The 19,885-nt window shown below is 58.2% G+C and overlaps 1 protein-coding gene across 1 annotated transcript; it reads left to right on the top strand.

Moving 5' to 3' along the window:
- Positions 1-6,056: 6,056 nt before the first annotated feature.
- Barx1 (BARX homeobox 1) lies at positions 6,057-9,480 on the top strand. The gene is made up of 4 exons (XM_003468380.3): positions 6,057-6,314; positions 7,949-8,240; positions 8,327-8,411; positions 8,818-9,480. Exons 1-4 carry the CDS (start codon positions 6,095-6,097, stop codon positions 8,983-8,985), a joined length of 765 nt encoding a protein of 254 aa, XP_003468428.2. The 5' UTR covers positions 6,057-6,094; the 3' UTR covers positions 8,986-9,480.
- Positions 9,481-19,885: the final 10,405 nt, after the last annotated feature.

Consider the following 19,885-nt stretch of genomic DNA (forward strand, 5'->3'; position numbering starts at 1 on the left):
CCCAAGACGGTCATCGTAAGCATCAAGAGAGATCACGATTATGTCTTGCTCAATCCAATGTCTGGGTAGAGTATTTGTGGTAGGAAATGTTAAATTCCTGAGAATTCAGAGAGAGGAGTGGGGAATGAACCCTCCAACTGTATTTCTAAGGTCTGAATTCTAGTCAATGAATGGGTGCTTTTCGGAAAAAAAAAAAAAGAAATAAGGAGAAAAAATGTAAGATAAAGCAATATTTATGTGCAAGAGCACATATCTGCCACCAGAAGAACTGATTATAAAACCAGAGATTGGCAAATCACAGCCAACCTTCCGGGTTCCTAGTAAACCACAATGGTTTGGTATTTTAAGTGGCTGAAAGAAATCAAGTTAAGAATAATATTTCATGACATGGGAAAATGATGTCAAATTTAAATTTGAATGTCCATAAACAAAGCATGACTGGAACACAGCCACACGGATGGGCTTACACATTATCTGAGTCTATTTTGATGCTACAGTGTGGGGACCCGGTCCCCTCCAGTCCCCAAACACCTGCTCACCTGGCTCTTTACAGAGCGAGGCTTCAACTGCCAGGAGGGGCTGTTAAAACAGACCAATAGGAGGCTTCCTATATAAAACTCTCCTGTTTTTTTCTTTTGGGGAAACCGAGGCCTGGACAAAGAATGGGCTTGTTTAACAAGGAAGAAAAATGAGAAGCCAGGAGTCCTGGGTCCGTGGTGAGGACTGCTGTGGCCTCTGCATGCCAGTGTCTGAACCCATTCCTAGCACTGAGGGGCAGGACCACGACAAGAAATACAGGTGTGACATAGGAAGCCGAGGTCTGTGGAAGTGGCATTAGCTCCCGTCCCCCTTCCCTGTCAGCAGTGGTCAGCTTAGACCAGCAGCCAGCGGGAGGCCTGGCCTAGAGCCCCACACTGAGGAATGGGCATCCATGGTGTCCTATGTCCTATGGGCCCAGAATCCTTGCCTGTAACATGAGCTTGGTGCCTGATGCTCTGACTCTCAGGGGGCTGCAGGTGTTGGTGCTGTCCCCTGCCCTTCTTTGGGAAGAAACAGGACCGTCAGGAAGGACAGATTCAAGTGTGAGCTCCTGTTGGAAAGTGGGTGAAGACGTCTTGTGGTCCAGCTAACCCACCAAAGAGGGCAGAGCCCACATGCCTGCTCCCACCCCAGGCTGGCTCCCCACAAGGGCCTGGCAGGGTTAGCAGGGCTGGAGCCCAAGGGGGCTGGCACCTGGTGGGTATGAAGCCACCACCTCTCCTTATTAGGTCAGGCTGTCCCGATGAAAAGAAACAGCAAGGAAGAGAAAGAAGGGGCACATAGGGGGGAAGAAAAGCCAGAACAAGAGCAAGAGGGAGGACAGGACTTGGAATAAAGAGGGAGTGAGTGGAGGGAGCAAGCAAAGCAAAGAAAGAAAGGAAAGAGAAAGAGAAAGAGGAAGGAAAATGCCACGTCCGGCTGCACCAGTCAGCTGCCGCTGGGCCTCCCTGGTCCAGGTGGATGGAGGCTCTGTCCTGGCCTAATGGAAGGGTGGGAGCCAGGTAGCAAGCTGGCAGCCTGGCAGCTGCCTAGACGGGGCAGGAGGGGCGCTGCCAGACGTGGTTTCCTCCCACCAGGCTTCTCCGCGCTGTCTCTGGCACTCAGCTCCTAACCGGCACCTGGCTCCCCGTCCCCCGGCACAGGGCACTTTCTCTGAGGTTCTGGTTAGGTCTGGATACCCACCGCTTCTGGAACCAGGACTCCACTCTGATTCAAAGCCACTGTGGGAGCTGCCCCAGAGGGCCAGGAGGAGCGGCAACAAACAGGGAACCCACTGACCAAGCGCTTAGAGCCTGGTCATCTCGGAATCTGAGAAACCATTACCTATCTATTAATCAGTCTTTTAAAACTCACACTTTTGTGGGAAAGCACATATTAAAAAAAACAATAACAACAAGAAAAGCCGGGCTGGGAATACAGTGTGGCGCTAACATGGTGCCTGCCTGGCAAGTGCAAGGTCCTGAGTTCAATTCCCAGTACCAAAAGGAAAACAAAATCAAAACTACCAACCAAACAAACAAAAAGCCCTGCAAAACAAAAAGTAACCACCACCAAAGGCTCCTGTGGGTACAGAGCTCCAGAAGGGAACTGGAGGCTGCAAAACCCTGCCTAGAGGTTTTGTCACCCAAAACACAATTTGACCGTCAGCCCGCAGGGGTTTGAAATGACTCAAAACGAAAGTCCACACTTGGCGTGGAAATTTTCATAAACGAAAGGGTCACAGAGATCAGAAAACACGAGAGACTTGGTCTCTTGGAAAGAGTGACCTGAAAGCAAGAATGAGGGACAAGGCGACCCAATAAGCCCAGGATCTCTGTTCAGACCGCGGTGCAGATCTCTCTCATACGCATCCAGGCCAGGGTGCAAGGCAAGGCGCACTGTGCGTTCCCAGTTGCCCCCTCCGGCCCGCCCGCCAAGCGAACACCACTGTCACTGCCTCTACCGAAGGGCCCTCGAGGGCCGGGGCAGCTGGAACCGCGGCCGTAAAGAAAGAAAATGGGGTGGGACTGGGCCCCGTAGGCAGCGCCCTGGGGAGAGGAACGGCCTGGACGCGGGGCTGCTGAGCGCACAGCGGCCTCCCCGGCCCCCTAGTCCATCCGGGGGTCGTTTGGCAGACGGTACCCAGAGTCGAGGCGACCCCTCCACGGGAACTTTCTCTCCACCCCGGGCCCAACTTCGTTTTGTGGAGCAAGCTACAAACCCGCGCCAAGCGCAAGAGGTGACGCGAAGATAAAAGCAGGCGACCGGGCAGGGCTAGCGGGCAGCGCTCCCTCCGAGAAACCCCCTAGTGGGGACTGGGGCGCGGACCTGGCCAGCGTGGCGACCTCCGCCCCCGCGTCCCCGTCTGCACCTCGCTCGGGCACGCTTCGCACACGCCGCGGATGCGGACGGGCATTGGGACGGGTTTGGGGGCTGCAGGGCAGCAGAGTCTGAAATGCGCACTCGGCTGGCTGCGAGGCCGCACGGAGAGGGGACCCTTTTCCTGCAGCTGACGCCGCGGTGGCCGGGGCGCAGCACGCGGACGACAGCCCGAGCCCGAGCACCGCTGCCCGGCAGCCGGGACGGGCGGGCGGGGCGCGCGCTGAGGTCACCTTTTCCACTGTGCGCGCGCACGGTTTCCGGGATTTTCGCGGCGGCGGCGGCCTCGGCGGTCCCGGCGCGGGCTGCTCGGCGGCCCCGGGGTGGGGATTTCCCTTCTCAGGGTGTCGTCGGTTCGGAGGGGGACCCTGGTCTCTACGAACCGCTTTCGCCGCCAACGTCGCAGCGCCGCGACACTTCCTGCGAAGAGGGGGCCTCGCCGCAGTTCGTTTTCGTTTTTTCGTCTGAAAGGGGTTCATCTGCGCGTTGGCTGGAGGGTCGGGCAGGGGGAGACAGCCCTGGGGCGGGCGGACGAGGGGCCGAGCCGCAGGGGTGGGCGTCTTTGGAGGGGTCGCAGAAGTGGCACGCCCCGGGCCAACCGTCAGCGGCCTCGTTCTCCCCGCAGAACCCAGGCCGAAGCCTGGGCAGCAGGAAACAGCTCTGGCCTGCGTCCAAGGAGCTGGGGGAGGGGGGACGACACCCAGGGTACGAGTGAGGCACCGGTCTCTGACTCCTCCCAACCTAGAGCTGAGAACCTCCGGCTTGAAAACTGCCCCCTCCTCAACCTGACCAAGGCGCTGCCTTGGGAGGCGCGGGAGTACTAAATTTAGCTGTGAGAGCTGATCAACCATTGGAGTGGCCCTTGGGTCTTTTGATACAGGACCTCAGAGCTTAGCGCCAGCACAGGAGACCCTCAGGCTGCAAGTGGTCAGGCACAGGGGGTTCATTTCTGGGTGGCTTCGGTCTGGAGCGAAGAGGGGAGGAGTGGGGGAGGGGCTATCTGGATTTAACAGGCAGAGAAGCCACCCCTAAGCTTTGCTCTGGGAAGCTGAGGAGGAGGAACAGGAGGAGGAGGAGGAGGCGGTGGCAGGCAGGCAGGTGGGCTCTGCAGGGCTCAGCAGGGTGGAGACCAGGAGGAAGAGTCTGAGCCCCACCTGTCCAGGGGACCACATAACCCCAGTCCTACTTCACTGGATGGCCGGGTCAGCCTGTGCCTCTTGCTGGAAGTAGTGGGAACTTCCCATCTAGGCAGGGGTGCACTGAGCTACTCATAGGGTGACTGAAGAGCCCCAGCTTAGATGGGGCCGAAGGCACTAGATTTCTTGTTCTCCAGGTGGAAGGTGAGGTGATTACTATGTCAACAGAGACGGGCTGGCCCCATCTGTCCTCCTCTAAGAGCCCCGCATGCAGGCCACCACTGCTGTTAGCGGTCTGCCAGCGCCCCTTCCCAAGAGCCTCAGCAAACCACCTTTCAAAACGTGGAGCAATTGCAGGTCACCTTCAGTCGAGGCAGGACCTCGAGGCTTAGAAAGTCACTCACAGCTAGGGAGGGTGGCAGCAGCAGAGCTTCTCTTACCTCGCCCGCCCTCCTTACCGTGGGGCTTGGCCATCTCCTGGTCTCGCCGAGCTAGCTGGGTGTCAGCGACCGCAGCTGGAGGACACCAACCTGGGGGAGGGACAGGCCACAGGTTTGACAAACCTCATCTCCTAGAGGTAGGGACCAAGGCCCGGCAGAGCTCACACAGACAGGAGGAGTGGCTCAGACACCAGCGGGGCCAGGTGCTGATTGGCATAGGAGCTCCCAGAGCAGGGAGAGGAAAGGGGACTCCTAAACCAAATTCTCCCCAGCCATCCTGTGGGGCCCATGGCCCTTCTCCCTTAGTCCTGAGGACCTCATTGGAGCCCTGTCCTCTCTCCTCCAGCAGATCCAGAACCTTAGGCTCAGGAGGAGGGACCCACTTGCCCAGCAGTGGCAGCTCCTGAGGCAGAAACTTAGCGGAGGGTTTGGCTTTGGAGTTGTGCACCCGCTGCTTGGGACTGCACCCCCTAGTGATGGAGAAGAGAGCACCGATTTCCTCAGTGGGGTAGGGTGGGAGCCAGCACGCAGGCAGGCGAGCATGAAGACACACACACACACACACACACACACACACACCACACACACAACCTGCCACGCCCGGTAGCTCTTCCTCTGGCTCCCATCCGCCAGGTAACGGTTTCTCTCTGCTCCAAAGCTGGGGAAGGTGAAAGCGCACCCTATCTCTCCCTCCTTTCCATCTCTCCCTCTAGCTGGAGCACATAACCCAGCCCACAGCGTCCAGAGGTTGCCAAGGAGAAAGTGTCCACTTATCGCCAGTACTTGCGACTCAAGCAAATTCTGGCTGGAGAATTTTGTCCTTTGAGGGAGGCTCGGGAGAAATGAGCCCGGGTGCGGTAAACTGAGGCTGGGAGGGACAGAGATGCTGAGGACCGACACCTCTGGGTTGCACCTCTGTCCGCTGCTATATCCCTAAGAGCGTACAGCCAGAGATTGCGAAGGCCACCCCCGTTCTCTTTCTCCAGCCGAACTGCACGCCCTTTGCCGATCCATGCTTTCGAGACCGTTCCAGGGCCGGCCGCCGGCCCCGCCGCTCCCGCTGCCCGCCGCCGTGTGCCCTCCGGCACGTCACGGCCCGACTGCGCTCGCGCCTCTCGGTCTCTCTGCGCACGTCTGGGCGGCGACGGGCACCCCGGCTTCGCAGACGCTTCCCTCGCGTGGCCCTCGCTGTCTCCCTGGGGACCCCTCGCTCACCTCCCTCTCGGTGCCTCCGCCCCGCTCTCCGCTGCGCTTTCGGGGCGCGCGCTCCGCGGGCTCTGCCCGTGCCGGGCCCCGGCCCCGTCTCGGCCGGCCCCGCGCTCGCCGCCCGCTCCCTCCCGGCCTGCGCCTCCCTCCTCGGCGCCTCCCTCCGGCTCTGCCCCGGGATGGGGGGCGGCGGCGGGGGCGGGGCGCCGGGCGGGGCGGGGCGGGGCGGTGACGCGGGGCCGGCGGGGCTAGAGGCGCGGCGGCGCGGGGCGGGGGCGCAGTCCCGGGTTCGACTGGCCGAGCCCCGCGCGCCCCGCCCGCGCCCTGCGCCTCCGCCCGGCCGCTGGCGGGGGAGGGGGCATGAGCCGGCGGCCGCGCGCCACCGGGAGCTGCGGGCCGGCCTAGAGCCCCGCGATGCAGCGGCCCGGAGAGCCGGGCGCCGTGCGCTTCGGCCCGCCCGAGGGCTGTGGCGACCACCGGCCGCACCGCTACCGCAGCTTCATGATCGAAGAGATCCTCACGGAGCCGCCCGGGCCCAAGGGCGCCGCGCCCGCCGCCGCTGCTGCCGCCGGCGAGCTGCTCAAGTTCGGCGTACAGGCGCTGCTGGCGGCGCGGCCCTTCCACAGCCACCTGGGTACGTGCGGCCGCCGCGGGGCTGCGGGCCGAGCGGGGCGGGAGGGAGCCAGCCGCGCCGCGGCGCCTCGGGGCGCCCACCCTGCTGCTCCACTGCAGTCCAGCCGAGGCTTGACCCGCCTCCGAGCGCGCAGGCCCGGCCACCTCTCCGGCGCTCGGCTGGGAAGCGCAGGGCGCAGGCCATGGGCTGCGCGTAAACCAGGCCTCGTGCCCGCAGGCCGGCCCAGGGCGGGCGTCTGCTCCCTGCTTCAGGGCTGCTCTGCGGCCCCTGCACCGGCTAGGAGGCCGCGCCTGGAACCGGAGTCTCCATCCCTGTCCATCACAGGCTTGAAACCGGCGGGCCTATTGCTAGGGATCCACAGGACATCAGATGGCGGGCGCCTGGGCTTCCTGACCAGGAGTGGCCTCCACTCCTCGAGCCAGGAAGCTGGGACCTCCGGAGAAAAGGCCCAAGTCTCTGAACGTGGAGTGGACGTTGTCCCAGGCCTTCCCAGAGCCTCTCTGAGCCCAGGGCACTCCAGCAGGCAGCAGACCAGTCCTCCCTGGGCCTGCAGAGCAGACCTGCCAGTGTCTTGCTGGTGGGCAAGAGGCCTCTGTGCGCTGCTGGTGGCCCTAACACTTCCAGGTTGGCTGAGCCTCAGGGGAGCTAGCATGGCTCAATCAGACCTGTGTGCCTCTGCCCGATCATTCTTCTTCCTCCAGGTCCTGCCTGTCCTGCCTGCCCTCTGGGCTCTGCTCCATCCCCTTCATGCCGTCCTCTTCTCCCCCTCTTTCTTTTAGTGGACACCTGGCCTGCCTTTTCCCCAAGGACCGCTCCTCCTCCCACGTTTACCTGTTCTTCAGCCGATCCCTTGAGGACTACAGCTGGACCAGGAGGGGCCCCAGAGTGAGGAGTCCAAGGGGGACAAGGCTGGCCGATCACCCCAGCCCCACAAGCCACCTTCCCGGCAGGGCCAGCTTGCTCCAAGTTCATCTGGAGCACAGCGCCAGAGCTGCCGTTCACTTACTTCTGCTTGTCGTTAATCATTCGTTTGAAGCGGGCAAAAGATCATTTTGGGATTCAGGAACATGTAAACGTCCTCCCTAGGAAGAGCCCGAGCATAGAAAACAAAAGCTACGATTTTCAGGTTCGCAGAGTGCTTCGGAATTTCCGGGAAGCCCCAACCCGTCCCTGTGGGACACCCGGGCTACAGCCGACCCAGGGCTGCGTGACCCAGGGCTGTGTGTGGAACACGGGAGCAGATGTGCGGGGCGCTGCTGCGTCCTGCTCTTTTCCGAGGGCAGCAGTGTAGGTTTGGTTTGGGGCAGTAGCCCGTGTTCCTAACTTACAGCCGTTTCTTCTTGGTTTCCTTTTTTTCCACGAAACGCAATGCTCGACTCTTGGAGCTACGAACTTGTTCCTGCAGAAGCTCGAAGTCTTAGTGGCGACCCAGGCCTGGGAAGGCCAGGGCAGCCTCGGGGTGGGGCGTCCTTCCTTCCAGACTCCCAGGGAAGGAGCCTAGAGGGGGTCACCTGGCGTGTGCACTGGGTGACCTCAGGCTCCTCCGGGCCGGCCGGCATGTGGTCCAGGAACTTCAGAGACCGAGGGTCGCAGACTCCAGCTCACCCGACTCCCTACACTCTCTCTCCCCGCAGCGGTGTTGAAGGCCGAGCAGGCAGCGGTGTTCAAGTTCCCGCTGGCGCCACTCGGCTGCTCTGGGCTGGGCTCCGCACTGTTGGCCACGGGGCCTGGGCTTCCCGGAGCCGCGGGTGCGGCGCACCTGCCTCTGGAGCTGCAACTACGCGGGAAGTTGGAGGCATCGGGCCCCGGGGAGCCGGGCACAAAGGCCAAGAAGGGGCGGCGCAGCCGCACGGTGTTCACCGAGCTGCAGCTGATGGGCCTGGAGAAACGCTTCGAGAAGCAGAAGTACCTCTCCACGCCAGACAGGTAGTGCAGCCACTCCGGGTTTGGGGGGGGGCGGGCGGGAGGAGCTCAGGCACTGGCCCGCTCAGGGTGCGTTCTGCTCTTTCCAGAATAGATCTCGCCGAGTCCCTTGGCCTGAGCCAGTTGCAGGTGAAGACCTGGTATCAGAATCGGAGGATGAAGTGGAAGAAAATAGTGAGTGTGTGCGGTGGCTGCCCGCGCGCCCGCTGTTTCCCAGCCTGTTCCCCGAGCACTCCAGGAGACGCTCCTCTCCGCTCTGCTCCTCTGCTCCGCAGACAGAGACCTCCTCCGTCCCTTGTGGTTCTCTGGGTGCCTGGGGTTCATGAGGGCCCTCGTGGGTTTTTCAGTCCCTTTGGCCGGCCTGGTGGAGCTAGCTATCTCTTCCTGTCCCTTTGCACTCTCCTGGGCTTTTGGGCAGCCTCAGGTCCTCTCTGGATCCTGAGGCCTCCGTTGGGCCACAACGCCCAGGCAAATGTCTGCGGTGCTAAAGGCCCGGGGTCCTTCAGCCCATCCTAGGTGCTGGGCACAGGTGTCCCTGGGGCCTCCTGGCTCACCACAGTCCTGGTCATTCTCCATGCAGGTGTTGCAGGGCGGCGGCCTAGAGTCCCCCACCAAGCCCAAGGGGCGGCCCAAGAAGAACTCCATCCCCACGAGCGAGCAACTCACTGAGCAGGAGCGCGCCAAGGAGGCAGAGAAGCCAGCAGCGGAGGTGCCGGTGGAGCCCAGCGACCGCAGCCGCGAGGACTGAGCCTGGCAGAGGGTGCGAAGCCGGGGACCCTGCGCCGCGGCCCCTCAGCCCGCGGGAACCCACAAGCCGACCCTTCTGTGTCCACGCCGTTTGCCTTCTAAATATTTTATTATTACTCTGAATGCGGACAATTAGGGGCCCAACGGGGAAGGGACACAGACCCTGAAGCCAAACCCAGGCGCACCTGGTCCTAACCTGGGTGAGTCGTGAGCCGCGTGGCAGAAGTCACTGTCTTTCCCGGAGCTCCGCGGAGCGGCGCCCCATGTGCATTCACGCCCAGCTCCTCACCCACACCCTTGCCTGCGGCCACCTCCGGTCCACACAGCCAGGCACATCTGCTTCCTGTGCGCAGGCCGGGGACCCAGCAGCCTGAGCGGGCCGCCAGCAGGATAACCAGACTGGTTGGCCAGAGACCGGGTCCCCGAGATCACTGGGGCTCCTACCCCCCTCTTGCGAAGATGATGACTTTTTTCCAATAAAATATTTTATGACACAGTTGGGCTTGGTGTGGGGCTTGAAGAGGGGTGTGAGGTGGAGGGCTCGGTGGGGAGCTAAGAAAGGTGCTCCCTGGGGCTTCTAAAACAGCCTTTCTATGGCACTGCGGAGGAGGGAACCACACCCAGGAATCACTATAGCTCTAGGCAGGAGGGATCCCTGTGAGCCCTGACCTTCCCAGCCCCTGTCTCAGCAGGCGAGAGCTGTCCACTGGGCCAGCCAAGGACCTAGGACTCCCAGCAGCCTGGGTAGGTGGTTGTCTCCTGAGACTTTGACTGAGCAATGTGCAGTCCTGGAGTTGGTCCTGATGGGCCCTTTTGGAGGTGGATGGGAAGCACCGGGTTTGACATTCCTAGAGGCCAGCATCCAAGGCAGACCTTGCTTCCCTGGGTCCCCACATTATTTGTTGTTTGTGGTCTAGGAATGGGGTGGAGGGCCTGCCTGTGCGGAGACAGGACCTCTGGCAGTGAGGGCCTCTGACCAGCGCCCTCCAGAGAACAGCAGCTAAATGCCTGAGCCGGGGTTGAGGCGTACCATTTAACGGGGTTGGGAACGCACTCTTGACTGGGAGGTCTCCAGGGCCTCGGAGCTTGCAGGTGGTTCTGTTCTTCGGTGGCTGGGGGGATGGATGATGAGGGCTGAGGATCCAGATGCAGAGGGCTACTTTACTTTACCAGCAGTCGCTCAGAAAGGGGACACAGCTAGGTCGAACGAAGTTTCAAGCAGGACCAGGGTCCAAAGCCAGGTTGCTCCAGTCCCCTGAACGAGGGACAGGCTAGTCAGGAACATGCATACTTACTCAACCCAGGCTTAGGTGGCTCTGTAGCAGTGACCTCTGTTGCCCCCACCCATCGGGATGAGGGCTTGTTCTACACACAGGATGGTGGGTGCTTTTCTAGAAACCGTGGCTGGACCTCCCCGCCCCAGCATCTCTACCCTCAAGGCCCGGGGGGAATGAGAGGCAGAGATGAGGAGGAGCCAGGAGCACATACTTCCCGAGGGCTGCTTGCCACCGCCATTCTCTCCGCCCTATCAAGTCAATGGAAAACCATCGCTCGCCAGCTCAGGGCTCTTCATTCAGGCCTTCGTGGACTCTCAGACTTCCACCCGGGCTCCCCACGGGGCCCACAGAAGACGGCTGCCTTGGCTGCTGGAAGGAGGAATCTTCAGTGTGTCGCTGTGCCTCCAGTCTCTCGCAGCCCTAGCTGTACACACACACACACACACACACACACACACACACTGCAGCTCAAATCTAGTGATGCTGGTGACTTTTTTCACACAGATCCCCAGGTGACTTGGGTGGGACAGCAAAGTGAAAGAGGACATTCTCTCACCAAGAGAGCTGCCTGAGATTTGTGAAAGGAGAGTAGAAATCACAGACCCCCTGGTACTTATACTCACTTCTATTTTTGCATTTCAGGAATTCCAATTTTTGTTAGATTAGCGCTGTGTGCATTTAAGGTGTTTTTCAGGGCTTCCTTCCCCTCACTAGCCTGGACCCAGAGGTGGTGGACGGATAATGGGACTCTAGTGACAGATTGCAAGGGCCCCCAAATTTCTGCAAGTACAGCACCCTGTAGGCACAGAGGGGGTATCTTTCTCAGGAACTCTGGTTCCTAGGTCAGTTTTGGGTAACCGGGGGAACATAGGCCTCAGATGAGTCCAGGGTGGACTGGTGGGCAGGATGGAGGTTTGTCACTGCCTAGCAGCTGAACCTTTTTGGTGGACTGCAGCTGCAGGCTGAGCCTGCTGTGCTGGGAGCTGGGCTTTTCTTGCTGGGAGAATCCCTGAAACCCAACAGAAGTTCCCAGTTGCTCCCACCAGGAAAGAAGGGGAAGAAGCAGACAAAAGCTGAGACCCTAGGTAAAGGTCCTGTCCGGTCCTCGGGGCTCCTAGGCCCTGCTTGGGGCCCCTGCCCACATTTTGTGACTCCTCCTGTCACTAGTCACCATTGCTGAGGCCCCCTCCTGTCCTCCCCAGAATCACCGCCCACTCCAGGCTGGAGGAAGAGAAGTTCCCTTGCTCTGCTCCTCCTGGACCCTTGCCATAGGCTCTCTTCTTGCCACAGCAAGATCTTGGGAAGCAAAATGAGAGACCACCGCTGTGCTTCCTGAAGCTCTAGAGCTGGTGGCCGGGGAGATGTTTCCTGCAAGCCAAGGTCCTGAGGCAGTGAAGGAGCACTTCTGGAATCTTCCAGAAGAGCAGGGCAAGGCAGTGGGAGGGCTGGGGATGAGGCTGGTGGCAGTAGCAGCGGCTCTGCCAGATCTGCAATTATGAGCAAGCGGTTGAACCCCGACTTTTGTGGCCTTCAGCTTGAGCCTGTTGTCCTCCTGGTTGGTTGAAGGCACAGCCTGGTTCCCAGAGTTGCTGAGACAGCTGAGCTTTGTGCTACTGTACTTGGCCCAGCAAGAGGACACGGTCCTATGCAGATCATGGCTCCTCAGGGCAGATGCTACCTCTGCCAGGACCATCACCAGGTGCAGGTAAAAGCAAGGCATCCACCCCTCTGGCTGGTGCCTCACTTTTGAAAACAGAGTTTCCTCTGGCTGCTGCCTTTCCCTGCTCTGGATTCCCTAAGACAATCTTTGGTGGGAGCTCATAAGGTGGAGGAAAAGAGAAGAGGACCCAGGGGGACTCTGAGTGTCTGGTATCCTGGAGTCCAAGGGTGTGGTCTTATTGTGTTTACTGGGAAACTGAGGCCCCAAGCAGAGGCAGCTGAGAGGAATTAGAATCTCCCAACTTCAAAGTGGGCACTACTGTCTTGCCGTGTCCTCAGACTCCAGGGTCCAGCAGAAACCTCGGCACCCAGACGTCTCCTCCATTCGCCCTTGGCCTGTGATCTGACTTGCACAAGTCAGGGAGCCCCTGCCCTGAAGAAACCCGACCCAAGCAGAGAACCAACAGCTACTCCCTGCTGGGACCTGAGCCCCAGGTCCAGCCTAGGCCCCAAGTTCTTCCCCTGGTGGGGAACTGTAAACATCAAGGAGGCGGAGGCAGAAGGATCACAAGTTCAAGCCCAGCGTGGAAAATTTAAACATTTAGTGTGACCCTGCCCCCAGAACAAAACATAAGGGTTGAGGATGTAGCTCAGGGCCAGTCCTCTGTGCAGCAGGGCTCTCTCCCCGGGAACTCTCTGCCTTCTGGAGGCGCTGACTTGAAGAAGCTCAGAAATTCAGGCTGCTTAGTTCTCACTGGCTGTTGCTACTGCACTGGCTCTAACGCAACATCTGTCCATTTCTGAAACCTGGGTTTCCTGGGCGGGTCGGGTAGGGGTAAAGGGGGTGCCTGTTCCACATGATGTCCCATGTGCTGGGGAGTGGGAAGAGACAGGGTAGCCCCTATCCTGTCTACCACCAACCCTGCAGGGGGAAAGTGTGGAAGCCAAAGGAGAGGGGTGGGGGAGGACCAGCTTAGAGAGGGTGAGAGCTGCTCCCCTAGGGGGTGGGGAACCAGAGTGTGGGTCCCTCACATGGTCAATTCAGAGAGGTGATTCTGATCAGGGGGAAATTTTAGGAATGCCTCGACCAATGGATTTCCCTGATAGTTCTTTTTCATTTTATGTGTTTTTATGATATTACGGATTGAACCCAGGGCCTCGAGCTTACAAGGCAAGTCATACTTTATTAATGAACTAGCTAACTAATTTGCACAGTGTAGATATAGAAATCAGGGCATTGCACATACTTGCAAGCTGTTTACTGCTGGCCTAGCTCCTTGCTTTAAAAACTGTATATTCAGTGGTGATCTAGGGTAACAATGTGTGTGCCAAGGAGCTTGAAAGAAGCTCCTCCTCCGGTGAGAACAAAACACAGATTCCCGTATACAAGGGGGCGATGAGCTGCGGGGACAGGGCATACACCTGTGGCTTCATTAGCACAAGGAAAGATGTTTTTCTTGGCACTTCAGGAAGTAATTGTGTGTCTGAAGTCCAGGGTATCATGGGCCCCCGCTGTGTACGTTGTGGCCCTTCTGTCATTAACAAGCATTTGTCAGGCGTGGCAGGCGGTTCTGGTGCTGAGGCAGAGCCGGCCAGGTCTGAATTGGCACCTTGCCTGGATCTTGGAAGCCTGTGCTCTGACTTCCATCCTGAAGATGCAGATAAAGCTCAGAGATGTTAGGTAAGCTGCCCAGAGGCACACAGGTATCAGCAGCAGAATTTGGGTGACTTCAGCACTATGGGTCTCCAGTTCCCCGAAGTTCAGTTTGGGGACACCCAAAAGCCCCAGTGTTCTCCAATCTTTGCCCACCTCTAAGAAATCTTATCAGTTGTTTAAGTTCCTGTCCTGTGCCGGGCCCTGTGCTGGCCATGGTGCCACAGCCTCTGCTCAGGAGCTTACCTTGGGGACAGGCAGTGAAGCAGCCACAGTGAAATCCAGGAGATGATTCCATCAAGTGACCCATGCCAAGTGGAAGGTGAAGCAGGTGACAGGAGGTTGGAGGCTTGGAACCTGGATGGCGCTGGGTAGCATCCTAGCCAGAGGCTGACGTCCTAAGGCAGCTAGGATTGATGTGACCATGACCATGACCTGCAGGTGTGAAGAGGAGGAGGGCGGGAAATGCATTCAGAACCTCCTGGAAGGCAGCAGCAGGAGCCAGGAGGCGAGTCCCGCAACTGCTCCGCAGTTCAGAAGGGAGAAGCTCAGAAGGGAGAGCCCCAGGCAGAGCCTCCTGCGCGCTCTGCCCCTGGAGTTCAACAGGCGCTCCAGCTCCTGCCCCAGCGCTGCGGCAGCTCCAACCCGGCAGGCAATTTACCACCCCCCAATCCTTTCTTTTTCATAAGGTTGCAATTTTCTGCGTGCTTTAAGGACATTAGAGGGGCGTTCGACTGAGGCACCATGCGAAACGCATTAACTGGGATCCCAGGCTGAGCGGCTGCACTGAGGAGGGGCAGGTAGAGGTGGAACAGGAGACCTCACCGGCCTCAAGGGAGGGGGGACAGAGAGAGCAAACCCCGTAGGAGAGAAACACAGAGGTGGGGTGGTGGGGGGGCAGAGGAAGGGAGGGAGGAAGACAGGAAGAAAGGTGGAGAACGCTGAGACAAGTGTAAAGGAATGTCCCAGAAGACAAAGGGGCCGGGGAGTGAGAGAGTGAGACCTAGCCGGTGATGCTGTGATAAAGACACCGGGAGGAAGAGCAGAAGCCTCAGCTGGGGAGCGGGAGTGCAGAGAGGAGAGGAGCGGAGCGGACAGTCCGGGAGAGAAGGAAGCCCAGCTGTGGCCCGGGCTGGCTGTGACCTTGCGCACTCGATTGGGGGGCCTGGTAGACCCCATGAAAATCCAGGGCAACTTCTTCACAGTGCTGGTGCAGAACCCCCTTTTTTCCACTTTGTCAGCATCGTGCCTCCTCCCCACTGGATTGGGGCCCCAGCTCTGTCCCTGGTCCTCGGTGGTGCTGCTCAACACTCACTCCTCTCAGTGGCTTGGGGTCCACATCCTGCACCTCTGGATCCCTGACGCAGGCCTGGCATCTGCACTAGGGGGAGAAGGAGCAACGGCCCTGGATCCAGAGCTTCCAGAATCTCGGGGCTCTGGCTGGGATCTTTCTGGTAACTGCACAAGGGGGCTGCCGGGCGTCCAGAGAGTCCAGGCTTTCTGAAGACCTGGCCAGCTCAGAGCCGCTGGACTCCTTCACACTGTGGTGATCCACCAGCAATCACTCTGCAGGTGAAGGGGAGGCAAAGAGCAGGAAGGGGAAGGCGATGGGAGGAACGGAAGACCAGGGACCTCAGGACTTGGGTTAAGGACAGGGACGTCCTGTGAACTAAGAGTAGGAGCCCTGTAGGACAGGGTGTGGTGGTGCTTCATGGTGGGGCTCTGCTGGGCAGCCTGGCTGGATTCTGGGAGGCCCAGTCTGTGCAGAGCTGGCCAAGCTCCTGCTGACTGCCAGCCTGGGGAGAGGGGAGACAGGAACTAGCTGCACTGGGCCGGTCAGGAAAGCGAAGGGCTGCACTCTGGCGCCAGGGCTTGCTTCTCCACTCTGCAAGGTGTGTTAGGTGTGCTGAGCTGTGGGGTGAGGCAGGACCGCTGGGGAACAGGGGCTAGCCTGCGCTTTCCCCACAAGCAGCCCTGCAGGTGGCTGGGAATCAGTGTGCGATGAGAGTTAGGGACCAGGGAGGCGGACTCATGGAGGGGAACAGCTCACTCTACCCCGAGCAAGGAGGGCATCCAAACACGGAGACCAAGAGGCGGGCCACACCAGAAGGTGTTCCAGGTCTCAGTGGAGCAGCATGCGCTGGGTCCTCTGCCCCCACCATCCCCTGGGGCAGGCTCCTGGGCAAAGCCAAGATTTCCCCCAACAACTGCTGCTGGAAGAGGACTGCCACACCAGGTGGGCACCTGAAGACCTCAGAGTGGGTCAGTAAGTGAAGAGATGATGCCCAGGACACGCAGGTGAGATATTAAAGTGCATGCCCAAAGCACGGTGCTGCCACCTCTGCCCACGGTGCCCATGCTGATGGGCACAGTGGGGAACGGCTGGAGCACTGGCACCTGCTCTGCCACCAACCGCCTGGGCGTGAGTCCAGACACAGGGTCCTCCTACTGGAAAGCTGGCTCCGCGGGGGGTATCATAGGTGTCCCACACATGGCCCAGCCCGGCCTTTTGCCTCAAGCCCCTGTTCACAAAGTGCTATTTGTGATTTTTAAAAACACACTTTCTGTGGATGACTCATGCATTTAAAATTATTTTAATCTGCTTTACACTTCATATAAATGGGGCTGTGTTTCTTTTTATTAAAGATGTATTATGGAGGCCGTTTGTAATAGGACCTGGAGGGTCTCTGCCAAAGCCCATGGGGTCAGAGAGTGGCTGGCAGCGTGGAGGGCAGCTCGGGCCATCTGGCTGCACAAGAATCTGACACAGTGGTCTCAGTTGCTCGGTGAGAGAGATATCTGAGGCCTCAGAGAGGAAACACTGTCAAGTCCTGGCTTAAAGACTGGGTGGACACAGCGAAGGTCCAGGAAGCTAGCCCTGGCATGGTGGGCTGATTTAATGACCTGGGATTTTGAAGAGCTGCAAAGAGCTTGGGGGCACAGAGCAGGTGACAGCGTGCCCTGCCCCCATGGACTCCTGTCTGCAGGGAGATCGGCCTGAGAGTGGACCCTGCCTTCCCTCCTGCTTTCCTGAGGGCTCTCATCTCCTCTCCAGTTCTCTCCACCTTTGCTCTGCCCCAGCACCGTGGCCAAGACTACTCCTGGCCGCTCCTCCAGCACCTGCCCCAGGGCCTTTGCAGGAGCTATTCCTTTGCCTCGAGCAGTGATGGGGAACCTTTTAGAGCTTTAGTGATGCAACAGCCCACGGTGGCATGCTTGTCACAGGTTTGCAACCACTGGCCTAGAGTCTCCTCCTCCAGGCTGCTGTAGCCAGCTCCCCGCCTCTCAGGCACTCACACATTGCCTCCTCTGGGGGCCCCCAGCCCACCACCTGCCCCCCAGGGTACTCCTTAGTGTAACCCATGTCCTGCTCCTGCAGTCCTATGCCATCTTGTCTCTGTCTCTCTCCCTCTGCGATGATATTTCCAAGCACCACGCTCTCTTTCATCACCTTTACGCCTCAGCTCCCAGGACTGTGCCTGGCACAGGAGGTGTATGGTAAATATTTGTGGGGTAAGGGGAGGGATGTGTTGATTGACGGAGTCACAGTTCACGGAGAATCTATTGTACAAATTTCAGTGCACACTAGGGTGGAATCGCTGGGTCACAAAATATGTATCACTTCAGCTTTCCTGGAAATTTTGAAACAGTTCTCCAAAGCCACTGTACCATCTGAGTGCCCGCTGCAGGAATTCGAGCTGCTCCCTCCCCATCCTAACCTGGGGCCTGGCAATCTCTTTTTCATAGATGTGCAGGGCCAGTTCTCCAGGGTTTCCTTGTGCGTCAGCACCTTGCATGTGTTTATTGCTATATGAGCATCCCCCTTGGAGAAATGGCTCATGATCTTTGTCCATTTTCCTACTGGACTATCACTTTCTTCCTATTAAACTGCAGAAGTCATTACACGCTCCACATAAATCCTCTGTCCTCCCGAGGGTGGCAGTGAGAACTCAGTCACTTGACATCGCCCACCACGCTCCCTGCTGAGTGCGGGCCTGGGCTGTGTGTGGGTTTGCAGCTCAGCTCCTTGGGGACCCTGGTCCTAAGAACCCCACTTGCAAGTAGCTGCCACAATCCCAGGTTGCTAATAACAAGGCCCGGGGTTGGTTTCCAAGCCGGAAGAGAAACTGGCTGTGTGGGCTAGCAGCATGGTACGTGGCTCTTTCATAAGGGTGACCATGGCTGTGGGTGTCTAGCTTTGCAGGACGTGGCTCCAGCCAGGCCTTAAAGGTGCACATTCACCTCCTCCCCAGCTCTGGCCAGCTGTGTCATCCACACCTCGGACTCCTGCTTCCGTTTCCAGTTTCAGCCGGAAGTGGCCCCCTCCCAGAAGTCCTCTATAGTTTCTGAGGCCTCTTCTGGGTCCACGTCAATCACTATCTATGCACCCACTTCTCCAGCCAGGTGAGCAGCCTGGGGGATTTGGGGCAGGACTCAAGGCCACCTCCTGTGCCCAGAAGCCCACACACACAGCACACTGAGCATCGCCTGGGGCCTGTGCCCTCCTCTGGGCAGGAAGTACTGGGGAGAGAGGACTTTCCGGTCACTGTGTCCTGTGTGCCAGCCACACAGTCCTCCTTGGACCTTTTCTACCTGCAGACCATAGGTCACCCCCGTTGTCCTGTCCTTTAAACCACTTCACTTGGTCACTGTTGTTGGCAGAGCTTTCCTTTTAGTTAAGAATAATAATTGCAATTTCTTCCTTTCACCTCTCTGGATTTCCTAGTGTCTTCATCAAAAATTGACTTCATCCTTTTCGAACAGTTTTGGGTTCAGAGCAAAACTACTTTTTTTTCAATACTGAGGACTGAACTCACACCCTTTGCACAGAGCTACATCCTCAGTCCAATATATATATATATAATTTTGAGACAGGGTCGTGCTAAGTTGTTAAGTTGCCCAGGTAGGCTTGAACTCTGATCCTCCTGCCTCAGCCTCCCAGTGTGCTAGGATTACAGGTGTGCCCTGCCATGCCAGGCCCCAGCAAGACCAAACAAAGGTACAGAGATATTCACAGCCACATGAAACGCATAGCCTGCCTGTAATCCACGCTTCATGGAGTAGGACAGTCACCAAAAATGAGGAAGGTGCTTGGACACGTCATTACCACCTACATCCCATCAGGGCTCAGTCTGGGTGTGTACCTTCTGATGCCCATCCTGACGGTGCCATCCAGAGTGACCTCACTGCCCTCGAGGTCCCCTGGGTCCCGCCCACTCATCTCTCCTCCCTCCACCTCCAGGAACCCACTGGTCTTTTTGCGGTGTCTATGGTTTTGCTATTTGCACAGTCTCGGAACCAGAGCCTTTTGGGCCTGGCTTCTTTGGCTCTCCTCGGGACTCCCTCATGTTCGTGTGGAAAACCGCACATCTGTCCATCTGCCTACTCAGGGCACCTCCATCACTTGCGCGTCTCGGCTGCCCTGAGCACAGCTGCTGTAAACATTTGGTATAGACTTTTGTGGGATCTAAACCATTAGCTTGTTTGGGTAAATACCAAGGCCCTCGGCCGCTGGGCAGTATGGGGAGAAGGTGATGAGTTTTACTAAGTCCATTCACTTTTAGAAGATAAAAATAGACTTTACTTTTTAAAAGAAAAACTGTGTCACTACCGTAAGTGAAAAACCAGTTGTCATTTCTCCCCAAATGGAAGTTAAGTTTAAAGAATTGAATACAATGAACACCAAAGCCTTCTGCTTCTAGTTGAGCTGTGAGTTTTTGGAGCTGGCAAGCTGGGAGCCCCAGGGCAGCTGTCTCTACTGAAGGCCACTGGCAAGTGTCCAGGAGCACAAGACTCTGCCCGGACCTACAGGGCAGCTGCCACCACCACCCTGAGGTGCAAGCTAGGCTAGGTGCTGGAGGATGCAGTGTGGGTGGAGGGGGGTGCGGGGAGCCTGGCCTCATGCCTTTAGGGGCCTTCTCCCCAGCTGGTCCCTGCCTGCTGCACACCCCACTGCAAGAGTCTCAGCCTTTCTGGTAGTGGAGAGACTTTGCTTTATTTAGTTATTAATTGGAGATTGAACCCTGGGCCTTTGCACTGACTGAACTCTCTCCCCAGCCTATTTTTTTTATTTTTTACTTTGAGGCACGGTCTGTGGTCCAGGCTGGCCTTAGCTTAGGGTCCTCATGCTGGGATTACAGGCCTGCATCACCCAACCCAACTCCCATGCTTTATTTTGAGTTTAAGAAGTCAAGCATCTATTTATTCAATAAAAAGTAAAATTCACCCACAACCCTTCCTCTCTGTGCATCTCCTCCAGTTTCACTCCTAGAGTTCTTTCAGAGAGGCTGAAAGGGAAGAGGCCTTCACCT

This window comes from Cavia porcellus, unplaced genomic scaffold (assembly GCF_034190915.1).
Source record: "Cavia porcellus strain 051 isolate PalLab524CR breed Dunkin Hartley unplaced genomic scaffold, mCavPor4.1 scaffold_17, whole genome shotgun sequence".
Classification (NCBI taxonomy): Eukaryota; Metazoa; Chordata; class Mammalia; order Rodentia; family Caviidae; genus Cavia; species Cavia porcellus.

What these genes read in the sequence shown, in the direction of transcription:
- Barx1 (XM_003468380.3), top strand. Translation starts at nt 6,095, where the DNA reads ATGCAGCGGCCCGGAGAGCCGGGCGCCGTGCGCTTCGGCCCGCCCGAG. An exon ending in GCCCTTCCACAGCCACCTGG is followed by an intron (nt 6,315 to 7,948) that starts GTACGTGCGGCC and finishes CTCTCCCCGCAG; the next exon opens with CGGTGTTGAAGGCCGAGCAG. An exon ending in TACCTCTCCACGCCAGACAG is followed by an intron (nt 8,241 to 8,326) that starts GTAGTGCAGCCA and finishes TGCTCTTTCCAG; the next exon opens with AATAGATCTCGCCGAGTCCC.